Genomic DNA, 15,571 nt, shown 5'->3' with positions numbered 1-15,571 from the left:
AATCACCAATCTTCCTCTTTTTTTCTTTTTAGTATGTGGGCCACCGGCACAGCATGGCCACTAACAGAGTGGTGTCAAGTCTGCACCCAGGAACCAAACCATGGCTGCCTACGCAGAACTCACGGACCTTAACCACTAGGCCACCGGGGCTGGGCCTTGTCTGTCTCTCTGCTTTACTATTGCCCCTAGTGTTTTATGTTGAAAATTTTCAAACACAGAAGAGTTGAAGAATTACACAGTGCATATACCAACCATCTGGATTCTACAAATGACATTTTGCTACTTGCTTTATCACATATCCATACCTCTATCCATCCATCAATCCATGTTATTTTATTTGATGCATTTCAAAGTAAGTTTCAGGCATCAGGACATTTCACCTCTAAAGATTTAAGCACGCATATCATTAACTAGAGTTTAATATTTTTGTATGGGTTTTCTATTTTTTCCATTTAAGGTAATACTTATATATAACACCCAAATCTCGAGTGTACAACTGGATCAGCCCAGAAGTTCCCTTACGCCTCTTCCCAGTCAACTCCTCACCCAACTCCCAGAGACAACTACTGTGCTGATGTTTTTTTCACACAGATTCATTTTACCTGTTGTAGAAATTCATATAAATGGAACTGCACAATTTGGTCTCTTTTGTGCAAGACTTCTCTCACACAGCATAAAGTCTTTAAGAATCACCCATGTTCTTGCATGTATCAGTAATTTCTTCCTTTTTATTGCTAAGTAGTATTCTATTTTTACACGTTGTTTGTTTTAATTTTTTAAAGTATTTTATCTCCTTTATATAACAAGAAATTCTAATTTTCTTTCCCTTTTTTTTTTAAGATTTTAATTTTTTCCTTCTTCTCCCCAAAGCCCCCCGGTACACAGTTGTGTATTTTTAGTTGTGGGTCTTTCTAGTTGTGGCACATGGGATGCTGCCTCAGCATGGCTTGATGAGTGGTGCTAGGTCTGCGTCCAGGATCTGAACTGGTGAAACCATGGGCTGCCAAAGCGGAGAGCACGAACTTAACCACTCGGCCATGGGGCCGGCCTCAGAAATTCTAATTTCCTATACAGCAAGAGAGTCGTATTTTTTTAAACCAAATTATCAGAAAACCAAATGCTCTCAGGTAAAGTGGTTTCCTCTTTCATAAAAAGGAGACAAATAAACATTATTTTAAAGTATCTGCATCTCTCTAAAATGCACCAATGTATTCCATGGCATCAGGGTCAGATAGAGGAAAAGGACTTTTCAGCACATGTTGTAAGATTAAGAACAAGGGGCAATCTCTCACGCACAGCGTTAAGGAGATGAAATCAGATATACAAAATAACAAAGAATTAGCCAAATGATATTTGATTTTTATTAAGTAAGGTGGGCAAATATAGGAATACTACACACAGGATAGTATTTTTTTCCTGATTCTCACTGGTAGCCAACAACAAAATATAAAGGACCACCCAGCACCAATGCAATCAGAAAACGTAAAATATCTTTGAACAAATGTGGTAAGATATATGCAAAGTTTCCATAAATCATAATGGAGAGATACAAAAAGATTTAAACAAATGAAAGACTAAGTTTTTTCTTTCTTTCTTTCTTTTTTTGAGGAAGATTAGCCCTGAGCTAATGTCTGCCGCCAATCCTCCCCCTTTTGCTGAGGAAGACTGGCCCTGAGCCAACATCCATGCCCATCTTTCTCTACTTTATATGTGGGACGCCTGCCACAGCGTGGCTCGCCAAGTGGTGCCACCCAGGATCCGAAGTGGCAAACCCCGGGCCACCGAAGTGGAATGTGCTAACTTAACTACTGTGCCACCAGGCCAGCCCCAAAGACAAAGTTTCTAGACGAAATGACTAAACACTCTAATATCCATTCTCATTCAAGTTAAGTTATAGAGCCAACTCAATTCTAGTAAAAAATCCAACAAGATTTTTTTTTTTGAGGAAGATGAACCCTGAGCTAACTGCTGCCAATCCTCCTCTTTTTGGTGAGGAAGACTGGCCCTGAGCTCACATCCGTGCCCATCTTCCTCTACTTTATATGTGGGACACCTGCCACAGCATGACTTGCCAAACGGTGCCATGTCTGCACCCGGGATCCGAACAGGTGAACCCCGGGCCGCCAAAGTAGAACGTGTGCACTTAACCGCTGCGCCACCGGGTCGGCCCCGCAACAAGATTTTTGATGTGGATAAAATAGCTCCAAAAGTCAATTAAAAAAAATAAAACGGGCTGGCCCCATGTCTGAGTGGTTAAGTTCCTGCACTCCGCTTTGGTGGCCCAGGATTTCATTGGTTTGGATCCTGGGCACGGACATGGCACCACTCATCAGGCCATGCTGAGGTGGCATCCCACATGCCACAACTAGAAGGACCCACAACTAAAATATGCAACTATGTACCAGGGGCCTTTGGGAGAAAAAGGAAAAATAAAATCTTTAAATAAAATAAAATAAAATAAAACAAGCGAAATCTCCAAAAGAGTAATTTTCAGAGCAACAAGAGAGAGGTTTCTGGCTCTCCCAGTCAACTAACAGAAAGGTTAATAGTTCTTTTTTTTTTGGAGGAAGATTAGCCCTGAGCTAACTGCTGCCAATCCTCCTCTTTTTTCTGAGGAAGACTGGCCCTGAGCTAACATCCATGCCCATCTTCCTTTTATATGTGGGATGCCTGCCACAGCATGGTGCGCCAAGCGGTGCCATGTCCGCACCCGGGATCCGAACCGGTGAACCCCGGGCCGCAGAGAAGCAGAACGTGCGAACCTAACCGCTGTGCCACCGGGCCAGCCCCAGGTTAATAGTTCTTAAAGTACAATTTCTAAAGCACTTCTCAGTTCTAAATCAATTATTATTAGACACTGGTCATGAAGAAGTGCCAGCCTCCAAGCTAGAAAACTCAAAGCAGCAGACACACGAAAGCACACTACTAGTCACACCAAACACAGAGCTAACTGGAGTTACAGGCATTCAGCCAAAAAGAGCGAGAACAACAGAGAAATAGTAACTCAAGTGGTGTGGGAGATCCTGCTTTCTATTCCACTTCTTGGCAAATGGCCTGGAGGGGAAAGTGGACTCTGCCGTGTCTTTCTATACACACGGACGTCCCCCTCCTCTCACCTGCCTCCTAGTGTGAGCACCCTGCTGTGCCGAGTCTGACCTGAGAGTCACCTGCACTCTACTTGAGGTCTGCTTCCCATACCAACTTTAGAAGGCAGGACTTGCACAAGCAACGACCAGGTGGATCTACTGTTCTTCAAACACTTTTCTGTAAAATTATAAGCGCACATTACCCCACACCAAGGGCTCAGCCAGCCTCCTCGCTCACTGACCTTCTCAGCCATGGCATCCATGTAGTCCTGTCGCTGGTACTCTCTCCGGCGAAGATGCCTGTACACGTGGAACTCTCCACTGCCGGCCCCTGCGCTTGAACCTACAGCCAGGACAGTCCATAGTTCTTGATGAAAATTGCCAACATAGGGCACCCTTAATCAAAAGGGCACCAAAGACACTGGAAATAATAGAAAGGACTATGCCTGCCCTATTCCCCAATGCACTCCAGAATCTAGCACAGCGCCTGGCATAGTGGAAGCATCATTAAATATTTGCTGCACGAATGTTGAATGTGAAGTTACTAAAAATTCCACTCTAATGCAGTATTAAGAGGAGGAACAGCCTGCAGTTCAGTGACCAGAAACCTAGAAAAGAGCCTATGACCTTTCTCTGCCCAGCCAGATGATTTCACATTTTTCAATTTCTACTGAGTTGAAAAGATGTCCATGATATATTAAGTGAAAAAAGTAGGTTACCAAACAGTATGTGTAGAACAACTACATTTTTGTAAAAACATTTTTTCTTTAGCATGAGTGATTTTGACTATAAAGAGGTTTGGAAGGCTGTATCAGAATGTTACAAGTATGATGTTGGAATTACAGGTGGTTCAAACTTTCTTATACTGCTATTATTTATTTTTCTTTATAATTAGGATATGTTAATTTACAACCCAACAAGATAAAACTATTCCCATTTAGAAGAAAACAATACACATATTATTAAAAATAACACAGAAGAAAATTCTCTAACACCAAACCATGAGCAACAATACCCCTTCGTTGTGAGCAAAAGATTGAACTAGCGAACATTTTTTTTCCTGTTAGAGATCTAATTAACAAATACCAACTGCAGGGTTTTTATATCTACACCTCAAAAATTATATTTACATACTGCCCTCCCCTCCCCCAAGACATTACCCATTACATCTCGGACAAATTCTGGGGGAGGTCGAGGTGCCCATTCACTCATTTTTTCTGGAATTGGAACTGCTTTGTCCTGCAACATTTAAACAGGAAAGCATTTTAAGTATAAACCTGCGGAGAGAGTCACATCTCTTCTAACTAAAGAATTTTAACTGGACTTGTGAAGTAAGGCTGCTTTGCTCCTGGGACCCAAAGCTGATTTTATCTTCCCTCTGTCTCAGCTTTACTTCATCCTGTATACTTTTGGGAGTCTATCACAGCCCACAGCGTTGCCAGGGCTACACTTAACTTTCCAGAGCAGAACTCAGAAACCTAAGACACCCTTCATGGCTGGAAACCCCGAACTTTAACCCTACTGTAAGAGAGTCAACTCTTTTCAGTCAAAGGTCTAAGAGACCTTCTCATCCAATTATTTTCATGATTGAGGGGACCAGGCTTGGACGGGGGGAGTGACTTGTCCCCGGTGTCTCGGCCAACGCCTAACAATCGGCGCTGTTTAGAAGAAAATAAACCCTTGTGCTAACGCACAGATTCCATCTTTCCAGTCTAATACTTCTGTTCATAGAAAGTTAAACTGGAAAGGGTCTTAGAGCGCGGGAAGCCGCTGCACAGAACCCTTATCCAGGCGGGGCTCTAACATAAGGACGGAAGAAGCTCACTATCTCCGGGGTAGCTTACTCTCTCCTAAAGACTGGCCTTGGGCTTCGGGTACCGCGTTCCTGAGTTTGGAGGCGGGGGAGGTGGGCTCGCGGGCCCCCAAAGGCGCCCGAAGGGAAGGGAGTGGGACTCGGAGGGGCCGTCGAGCCCGCGCCCCGTCTCACCGGGTTCTTCATGAGCCGCTCCAGCTTGAGCTTCTGCTCCTCTGCCGCATTCTTGGGGATGACAAGCGCTTGTGGCTCTTTCTTGGGCCTCGGTGGTCGCACCGAGGAGGCGGCGGAGCTCGCCATGACAGCTTTCCTCCTTCCCCGGCAAGCGGCGGCGCGCACGTATGACGACAGAGCCGCGCGCCAGGGACGCAAGCGCAGTCTCCCAGGCGGGCGGGGCTGGGGCGGAGTCTCAAGCCGGAAGCAGGCTGCTGAATATTCATAAGCCCACGGTGGAGCCGGTTATTTTGATCAAGGCTGTTTGATTTCATTTCCTGTTTCTGAGCAAATCGGGGATCCGAACGCCCACGCCCCTGGGTGGGGGGAGGTGGCCCTGCGTGCCTGGGGGTCCGGGCCCCGCCCACCTCTCCAGTCCCCGGGCGCTTCCTGGCTCCGCCGGCTGCCCTGCTAATGGCTCTCAGCATCCCCTCTCGCCCCCGGGCCTTTGTTCTGGCCATTTCTCGGCTCTGGTCCCCTCCCCCTCCCATTTCTGACAATCTCTTTATTTAAGATAGCTGCAAACATGTCACTGTGAGCTCCCTGAGGACTGGGGCTGCGTCTCTTTTGTCCACCTGGAATTACTCTGCATCTGGCACCCAGCAAATACACCTCGGTCGAGTGAATGAGCCTTTCTTATGAGAAAGCTGTTTCTCACATCTGGGAGCTGGCCTGGCACTTACAGCTAGGCCTTGGTGTTCTCTTGTTGGATATAATTTCCTGGAACACCAACATCACACAAGGCCATTCTGTGACTGTGATGGAAGCAAGGCATAATCAAGACTGCTCTGTAATCATGTTTGAACTCAGATGAAAACAAGATTATTGTTGGAACCGGAAAAAGACCAAACATTTTTGAGTAACTGCTGCTTCTTTACAGCAATAGCCTCCATTCATTCCTTCCACTTTAAATATTTATTATTTATTAAGACATCCAATCATAGAATTGACCCCATTTGATGACAGCATCTAATCCAGAATAAAAGCCCACTTACTTGAACCCTCTCCCAAATCACTTAACCCAAGCCCAAATTCTTTACTAAGTTCTCTTTAACATTCTCTTGGAGTAAGTGCAGTTTTCCTTCTCAAAAGAGGCAACAGACCCAATTTGTTCAAAGACGGGTGTGTCCCTGTGGTCTTCACAGTTGTTTTTCTTGTGTATCATTTGTCGCCTGCTAGAGAGTGGGAGTTCTGGCTTGTTCACTGCTGTACTCCCAGCGTCTGGGGCAAGGCCTGGCTGACAGCAAGGCACTAAATAAACATTTTCTGGCTGACCCTGGAATCTTGGGGCGAGGCACCTCAGATATGACTGCTTCAGCTGCCTGCTCAGCCTGCCCAGCCCAGGACAGCTCTCCCAGTGAGTGTCCAGGAGTTGGAAGGTGACCCCTCTGACAGGGTGTTAGCAATCTAAGGCCATTCCTAGCTGCCCAATAGTGGTAGTTTTTCAGGGGCCAAGGGTGATGAATAATCAGAAGTCCTTGAGTGGCCCAGGTCTGTCACTGGGACCTAGGGAGGGCTTGGCTTGGGTGTGGTCATGGACACACAACTCTATATCACACACCTCAGCCACCTGGGCACCTCACTTTTCCCCAAACATGCCACCTCCTCCATGAAGTCTTCTCTGACTGCCCCCCAGCCCACTCTCCAGGCAGGCAGTTACTCCCTTCTTGATGCTCCCCCCTGCTCTGGGTCCCTGATGGCTGGCATGTGGTAGTTATCACAGCATGTCCTCACCAACTGTCTACCCACAAGTCTGGGGGGAGGGTTGAGCCAGCATCTCAGCATCTAATCCTGGCCTAGAGTATAGTGGTGCTTCTAGAATGCTTGCAGAACAGGGGAATGAGGGAGGGAGGAAAGGGAGTCAACAACCGCCTCAAAAAAATAGATAAAAAATGAATGACTGTGTATGAGATGACCAAGTGATGGGTGAAAGAATGAATAAGGAAGTTAAGCAAGTGAGTATGAGAAAAAAATGAGTGAACACTCAGTAATAAACGGATACTCCGTGAATGAATGAACACAAGAGACAGGGGATTAGCAGAGAGTTACAGAGCCAGGAGGGCAGCCCTCTCCCTGGTGCCCACAGCTCAGGGTCCAGCTCAGAGCTGGTGCTTGGCAGACAGCTGCTGGATAGAAGTTAAGTGAATGAATGCACGAAGGTGGAGGATATGGGTGTGAAGGAGCTGGTAATAACAGCCTCAATATCGGAGCCTGGTCTAAGTGTTGACATGTTTATCATCCTGATTTACAGATAAGGAACCACAGAGGTGAGTGACGGCTCAGGGTCACACAGACTCAAACCCAGCAGTCTGGCCCTGGGTCTGTGAAGGCCTGAGTGATCACATGATTCACGGATGGCTGGACCAAGGCCCCCAGCAGACCCTGGTGGGGGCCCTCCATGTGTTACCCTCCTAGGACTGAGACCAGATTTGAGGTCCTGCTCCCTGGAAGGAAAGGGCACCTTTCCTCTTGGCAACCCCCACGGGTAGCTGTCGCCCAAGACTGGACTCAGACCCGGGGTGTCACCCCATCTGCCACCAGAGGGCAGCAAATCTCCACTCGGGCCTACCTGCTGCTCTGGTGCGCCCGGGGCCCTGAGCGCGGCACCCAGGGACTGAGCTCTAGCCCTGGAAGACAGCAGTGCTTTGGAGTCTGGCAGACGTGGTGCCAAAGTTTGGCTCCGTCTATTCTGGACTGTGGGCTGGGGGAGCAACTTAAGCTCTTGAAGGCTGTTTCCCAATGCGCAAGATGGGGACGAGCAAACCTACCCTCGACACTGGCCTGTGGATAAAATGATGTGACAGACGTACAGTGCGCGGCACAGCACCTGACACTCAAGTGGGTGAGCACCTGTCCCAGTTTGGTTCCAAGACTGAGAGGTTTCCCAGGATGCAGGACTTTCGGTGCTAAAACCAGGAGAGTCTTGGGCAAACCAGACATTTGGTCACCCTTGGGGATGAGCACTCCGACCTCGATCCTTCAAGTTGTGGTTGGGACTTAAAGAATGAAAACAGCAAAAATGTTTACAACTATTCTATAATTTGAGTTTCTCCCTGAAATTGTGAGTCAGTGGTTTTTCCGCAGTGGTCGTGCTCTCGAAGACAAAAGAACAGTTCTACCAACAGGAATAAAAACAAAAATGGAATATACTCACTTGGGAAAAGAGTTTGTCAGTTTCCCATAAAGATAAACATACATTTACCATACAACCCAGCAATCTCACTCCTGGTATTTACCTGAGAGAAATAAAAATAGATGTCCACTGAGAGACCTGGATGTGACCAGGTTGGTTTGTAATTGCCAAAAACTGGAAACCACCCAGATGTCCATCAGACTGTGATATCTCCATTCAGTGATATACTGCTCAGCAATAAAAAGGCAGGAACTATTGATACTTGCAACCACATGGATGACTCTCAAAAGCATTATGGTTAATGAATGAAGCCAGATTCAAAAGGTTACAACCTGAGTGATTCCATTACTTGGCATTCTGGAAAAACTGAAATGATAGGGACAGAACACAGATCAATCAGCAGTTGCCAGGGGCCGAGGGTGGGTGGAAGGGATTGATTGTAAAGGGAATTTTTTGGGGCAATGGAAATGTTGTGGATCGTGGCGGTGCTTATGTGAACACACATATTTGCCAAAATAGTTGAACTATATGCTTAAAAAGGGTGAATTGAATTGTATGAAAATTATACCTCCATACACTTATATAATAAACACAGGTCACCTTGTCAGGTTGTGGGGGAGCCACCCCCCATTCTCATGTGGCTTTGGGGAGCACTGCCAGCTTTTATCCCATTGTGCCCACCTGAGGCAGCTCAGATCCTGTAAATTGCTCTGCCCTGCCCTATCCAGTGTTGGGCCAACGGGTGGTCGCAGTGATAGGCTTTCCCAAGTCCAGAAGCCAACGTGGATGAAGCCCCCACGCTTCTGCTTCTGGCCCTGGACACCTACTGGGCAGGGTCCTGGCTGCTGTGGCTAAGGCTGGTCAGCACCCACAGGTTAGGGGTCTTTCTGAGCCAGGCCACGCTGGGCAACGGTAGGAGGTTCTTAGAGCTGCAGCTGGCATGACCCCCATCCTTCAGAGCTCCCAATCTGATTCACTAAATTACCTTTCTATCCATGAACTCGGCCCCCACGGTTGGGACACTCCATAGTCTGCTGGTTGAAGGACCCAGTGGGAGAGATGCCTGCTCTGTCCTGTCTGGCCCGCGATCTCTCAGCCCCTGACACTGCCCACCCCACCTGTGCTCTGCACACCCTCCCTGGCTGACCTCCCGGGAGTATGTGAACCATCCACAAATCTTCTGCTGAGCTCCACACACGTGGGCACAGTGTGCTTGGGCAGGCCACACAAAATGCCCCGGATCCAATGAGAATCAGAGTCACTAACCTTGGTGGGCACTTTCAACATGCCAGGCTCTTTGCAACTGGGTCGTATGCATTTTCTCATTTAATTCTCACAAGGATCTTATGAAATAGACACTATTTTAAACTTTTATGTTGTGAAATAAAACATACATACAGAAAAATGTACAAAAACAAAACATACAACTCAATGAAGGATCACAAAGCAAACAACTGCATAGCACGTTTGGGTCAAGACGTAGAATGTGCCAGCACCCAGAACCCACCCCGACCCTCCAAATCACTATTCTTTCCCTTTCTCCAGAATTAACTACTCTCCTGGCTTGAATGGTAATTGCTTCCCTGCTTTTCTTTATATTTTTATACTTTTATTGCCTAATCATGCATCTATAAAATTTGTTTAGTTTATCCTGTTTTTGGAATTCTACATAGTTAGACTTACTCAGAAGGCTTTTTTTTTTTTTTTTTGAGGAAGACTGGCCCTGAGCTAACATCCATGCCCATCTTCCTCTACTTTAAATGTGGGAGGCCTGCCACAGCATGGCTTGCCAAGTGGTGCCGTGTCCACAGCCGGGATCCGAACTGGGGAACCCTGGGCCGCCAAAGTGGAACATGCGACCTTAACCGCTGCGCCACTGGGCCGGGCCTGTCAGAATGCATTTTAAATATCTTCCTTTTACTGTGTAGCTCATCTGTTTACTCTCTTACTCCTATCTGTTGTCAAAAAGCAGCTCTTCATTTCAAGCAGTCAAATCTATCACCATTTTCTTTATTTAGGGCTTTTTGTGTCCTATTTTAAAAAATCCTTTCTTACCCCAAGGTTATAGAGAAACTCTCTTCTATTATCTTTCAGATACTGTGTTGTCTTCCAAATTTAGATCTACAATTCACCTCCAATTGTTTTTGGGGTTTGGTGTAAAGTAGGAGCCTAACTTCCTGTATTTCCATATCGATATTTAATTTTCCAGAGCTGTTTATTGAAAAAATTGCCTTTCCTCAGTGCTTTCGTGCTTCAGATCTTCTCATCTCAACTTTTATTCTGGGCGTGGCCGACAGCCCTTGCTTCAGGCGCTTTTCACACTTCCTGCTTTATGCCCTGGGGCCCTTGATATCACACACATCCAGCTGGACACGTGAGGGAGTTAACATTATGCGTGGACTGCTTAACTAGCGGGGACAGGAACTGGCGGCTAAGCGCTTCTGTCTTCTGCCTTGAGTGGAAAATTCTGAAATGTATTCTACATGGCTTCTCAGAGGGTCTCAGTTGGCTTGAGCCCCAGAAAGTCCACCGTAGAGAGCAGCTCAATCGTTTCCTCTTGTACTGGCTTTTTCTTCTTCTCTGTTTCAATCTGCCTAGTCCCCTAGTTTCTGTCTCCTTGAGAGCACTTCCCAAAATAAACTGCTCACACTTCTGGAGGGAACCCAAGCTAAGAGAATTGGTACTGGAAGTGACTCAAGAAAGCGGTCCCTTAGGATGGGACCATGCACTGGTCAGGCTGCAATAAAGACCCCTCTGCTGGGGGTAAGTAGGATGGCGACAATCCCTGGCATGCAATAGCAACATGACTATTCATATTTTCTCCTATGATGGATTGAGCGGAGATTCAGGTAGAAGGTGATGCGTTGGCTTATGTGCATTGATGACACTTGAAAGACACGAGGCAATGGGAATCATGAGAATTGTGCTGTTGGTGGCTTTCTGTTAACTGCTTTGGAGGGCTTGAAAGGAGAAAATGCAGGCTCAGGTTAGCCAACCATCAACTCAAGGCAGGCTATGAAAGTCAGAAGGCATCCAAGGTGGCGACCACTGCAGAGGAGGCATTCAGCACCAGGTAGACAACACGGCTTGTCTAGGGGAGGGCATCCAGCCTCTGTCCTAAGCCACTCCGGTGACTGTGCAATTGGTCCATGAGCAGAGTAGCCATAGGCAGAGCTGAAGCCTGTGCCTGGGCACAACAGAATGGGCTCCCTCTCACCACGGCTGAAATATCACTGCTGCTGCTGAATGCCTGCACTGAATGACCTTCATGTAGCATTATCCTTTAAGGAGCCTGGTCAAGCTCTTAGTGGCAAGTTGATTACATCGACCACCTTTCATCCTAGAGGGAGCTGTAATTTATGCTATTCCAGACATGGGTTTGCCTTCCCTACCTGCAGTACCTCTGCCAGGAGCATCTTGCAAGGGCTTGCAGAATGCATCTGATTTGCAAGGGATCTCACACATCTCTTCAGACAAAGGGATTCTTTTATGGCAAAGGAGACGCAACGTGATGAAATTATATACCATAATATCTGAAAGCAGGCGACCTAACAGAGCATGGGGTGGACTGTCATATTCTTAGATAAGCTGCCCACTAAGGACAACCCCCTGAGAGGTTGGAGTGATAGCCTCCGGGTGGAACCTATAGGTGCTATACGGCGCTGCCTCCCCTATAGTTGGAATTCATGGATTAGGGAAGCAAAAGGTGGCAGTAGAAGTGGCCCCTCTCACTATTACCCCAGAGATCTGCTTGGGAACCTGTACTTCTCATTTTTTCACACTTTGTCTCAGCTGGATGAGAGATTTTGATTCATGGGTGTCAGGGAAATGCTGGGGGACCCAGTAAGGGTTCCGGTGAATTTGAAATTATGATTACCACCTATTTATTTTGGGCTTTTCTTGCCAGTGAAACAGCAGGAAGGGGTGGGGATAATTGACCTTGATGATCATGAGAGCTAGGAGCTATTACAATGAGGTTGGAGCTAGGAGCTGTTATAATGCGGTTGTGGAGGAGTATGTCTAGACCTTTAGGGATTTATTGGGAACTATTTCTTTTTCTTTTTTCTTTTTTTTTTTTGAGGAAGATTAGCCCTGAGCTAACTGCTGCCAATCCTCCTCTTTTTGCTGAGGAAGACTGGCCCTGAGCTAACATCCATGCCCATCTTCCTCTACTTTACTTGTGGCATGCCTGCCACAGCATGGTGTGCCAAGCTGTGCCACGTCCACACCTGGGATCTGAACCGGAGAACCCCGGGCAGCCGAAGCGGAACGTGTGAACTTAACCGCTGCGCCACCAGCCCGCCCCTGGGAACTATTTCTCAATGTTTCCACATCCAATGATAATTGTGAATGGATAAATGCAGCAACTATGGCCTGACAGGGGTATGGCAACTCAGAGATATGGCTTCTCAGGAACGGAGGTCTGGGTCTCTCCACCATGTCAAGTTTCTGGCCACTGGTGAGGGAAATCTAGAATGGAGGGTGGAGAAGGGAGATGATGAATATCATTGTGGTTCTGGGACCAGTTAAAGCAGTGGCTGTTTCGCTAACCCTCCTTTATGAAGTCTTCAGTAAGGACTGTGGCCAAGCAGCATTTCAAGGCTTTGTGATGGATGGTAACAATGGAACACATGACTGGATTGGAGAGCTGAAAGAGCTGGACTGTACGGGACGTTCTTGTGCCCACTTTATAGCTTGCAGCCCCAACCAGTTTCGAAGAGGTGTAACCTGGGACACCTTGTCTTAGTATAATCGCATATGTCTTGCTTTCTGCCCCAGGGCTTGCTCGGCACCCAAGCATTCACAGAGCTCGAAGTGCAAGGGAGTCTTAATGGCGCATGGGGCAACTCTTGAGCAGTCGGGGACAAGAACCGGTGGATAAATACTCCCTTATTCCACTTCTTGGGCTGACAATTCTGAGGCATGTTCTACACAGCTCCTCAGAGGGTCCCGGGGATCAAGTCCCAGTCACTCACAATGATGACCAACTCTGCATTGGTTTTTTTCTTCTTCCTTCTGTCAGTCTTCTCAATCGTGCCTTCCTGTTTTCTGGGACCACCCCCAAAATAAAATACCTGCATGCAAGCTCTGTCTCAGCTCTGCTTTCTCTGGAACTCACCATTAGACACTTGGGTAATTTAGAGGTGTACTTTTAAATTTCCAAATATATGGGAATTTCCTAGTTATCTTTTTTGTTATTGATTTCTACCTTATTTGAATTGTAATTAGAAAACATGCTCTGATAATTTCAATCCTTTGAAATGTGTAAGACTACTTTATGGCCCAGTATATAATTTTTGTAAATGTCTCATATACTTAAAAATAACTTGCAATCTGCAATTAGATACAGTTTTCCATGTGCCCTGATATGCTTATAAACGTTTAACTGCCTTGCTGGGGCGAGGGCGGGTGGTGAGGGTGGGGGAGGGAATAAAATCTTGATTTGTAACATTTGCCTTCCGTGGTAAAAATTCTCCCACCACGGTCAACTTCAAGCTACCAATGTGATATCAACCAGATTACAAAATTCTTCAAAATTTAAAAATCGGCTCTCATAAGCAGATACAAACCAACTCACATCATATCATATAGGCACATCATTGCGACTATGTATGTCCATAAGGTTAACTTGGTTAAATCTTCTATGTCCTTACTGATTATTTGTCTGACTGTTCTATCAGTTTCTGTTGAAAAGTGTGTTAAAATCTCCCACTATTTTTAGATTTCACTATTTCTCTTCGCAGATCTGTCAATTTTTGCTTTATTTTTTTTAAGACAATGCGATTCGGTTATACAAATTTAGAAGCGGTATATCTTCCTGGTGAAGTTAACTTTTTATTGCTGTGACGAGTTCCTCTTTGTTTTGAGGAATGGTTCTCACCTTAAAGTCCTCTTTGCCTGATGTTACTACCCCTATACCAACTTTTGGTTGCAGGCTGTGTCCTTCGTTTGTAAGCTATGTCCTTTGCTATCTTCTTACATTTAACGTTTATGTATCATTATGTTTTACATTTTTCTCATAGAAACACCATATAGCTAGATTTAAAAAATAGAATAAGAATGTTTATCTTTTAATTGACGATTAAATTTACTTAATGTAAATGTATAGATTCTAAAATTTATTATTTTACTATGTGCTTTTTATTTGTCCTTTTAGTTCTACGTTTTTTTTTTCTCCTGAGAAAGACTTGCCCTGAGCTAACATCTGTTGTCAATCTTCCTCTTTTTTGCTTCAGAAAGATTCACCCTGAGCTAACACCTGTGCCAATCTTCCTCTCTTTTGTATGTGGGTCGTCACCACAGCATGGCCACCGATGAGTGGTGTAGGTCCATGCCTGGGAACTAACCCCAGGCTGCCGAAGCAGAGGGCGCTGAACTTAACCACTAGTCCATGGGGCCGGCCCCTCTGTGTTTCTTACTTTCTTTTTTTTAACCTGTTTTCTTGCCTACTTTTTGATTGCTTATTTTTACTTTACTTCATTTTTCCTCCTCTGTTAGTTTGGCATTTAGACACACTTTATCATTCTTTCAGTGGTTGCCCCAGAGATCGCAATATGTAACAGACTTATGAAAGTCTAAACATCAAGAAGGCAAAAACCATGACTAAAGAACTACACAACTTTGACGTAGACAGTGAAGACACTGAAATTGTTAAAGATTTTGTTTCTCTTGGTTCCGCCATCAATTTAAATGGAGACTGCAGCCAAGAAATCAAGAGACGACTGAGACTTGCAAGGGCAGCAATGAAAGAAATAGGAAAGATCACCAAGTGCAAGGAAGTGTCATTAGAGACCAAGGTCAAGATTATCCACACCCTCATATTCCCAATTACTACGTACGGGTGCGAAAACTAGACAGTGAGGAAGTCCAATGAGAGAAAAATGGATTCATTTGAAAGATGGTGTTGGAGGAGAGCTCAGTGGATGCCCTGGACTGCCAGAAAGACGGATGAGTGGGTCCTAGAGCAAATTAAGCCTTGAACAATAGCTGGAGGCAAAAATGATAAAACAGAGGCTGTCCTGCTTTGGGTACCTCATGAGAAGCCAGGATTCTTATGGTGGGAAAAGTAGAAGGCATCAAGAAAAGAAGACCAAATATGAGATGGATTGACTCCATAAAGGAAGCCATAGGCATGAGTCTACAGGAGCTGAGTAGGGCTGCTGAGGACAGGGCATCGTGGACATCACTCACTCATAGTGTCACCAGGAGTTGGAGCACACTTGACGGCATGTGACAACAAACTTAAATGGTTTTACCCTTTTTAGGACAAGCAAAGACCTTAGCACACCTGAAGTTTTTGTTTATTCCACTTGGAGTTTGTGAGGT

General features: G+C 45.8%; 1 protein-coding gene across 15 annotated transcripts in view; it reads right to left on the bottom strand.

The window, feature by feature from the left end:
* SH2B2 (SH2B adaptor protein 2) overlaps window positions 1–15,571 on the bottom strand; it is an 83,299-nt gene that overhangs the window by 20,705 nt on the left and 47,023 nt on the right. For 10 of the 15 annotated variants that reach the window (XR_011424603.1, XR_011424604.1, XM_023655395.2 and 7 more), the window contains 3 exons: window positions 5,074–5,327; window positions 4,247–4,325; window positions 3,329–3,429 (listed from right to left, as the gene is read on the bottom strand). Coding sequence is in view for 9 of the 15 variants with exons in the window: in XM_023655395.2 (XP_023511163.2) it covers window positions 3,329–3,429; window positions 4,247–4,325; window positions 5,074–5,327 (434 nt within the window). In the remaining 6 variants the exon portion in view is untranslated. The remainder of the gene's footprint in view (window positions 1–3,328; window positions 3,430–4,246; window positions 4,326–5,073; window positions 5,328–15,571) is intronic. The other 5 variants (XR_011424608.1, XR_011424605.1, XR_011424607.1 and 2 more) reach the window with 1 other exon arrangement.

Source organism: Equus caballus, chromosome 13 (assembly GCF_041296265.1).
Source record: "Equus caballus isolate H_3958 breed thoroughbred chromosome 13, TB-T2T, whole genome shotgun sequence".
NCBI classification, from domain to species: domain Eukaryota; kingdom Metazoa; phylum Chordata; class Mammalia; order Perissodactyla; family Equidae; genus Equus; species Equus caballus.
The sequence above is the reverse complement of the archived record's forward strand: the minus strand, read 5'-3'. Positions and strand labels throughout refer to the sequence as shown.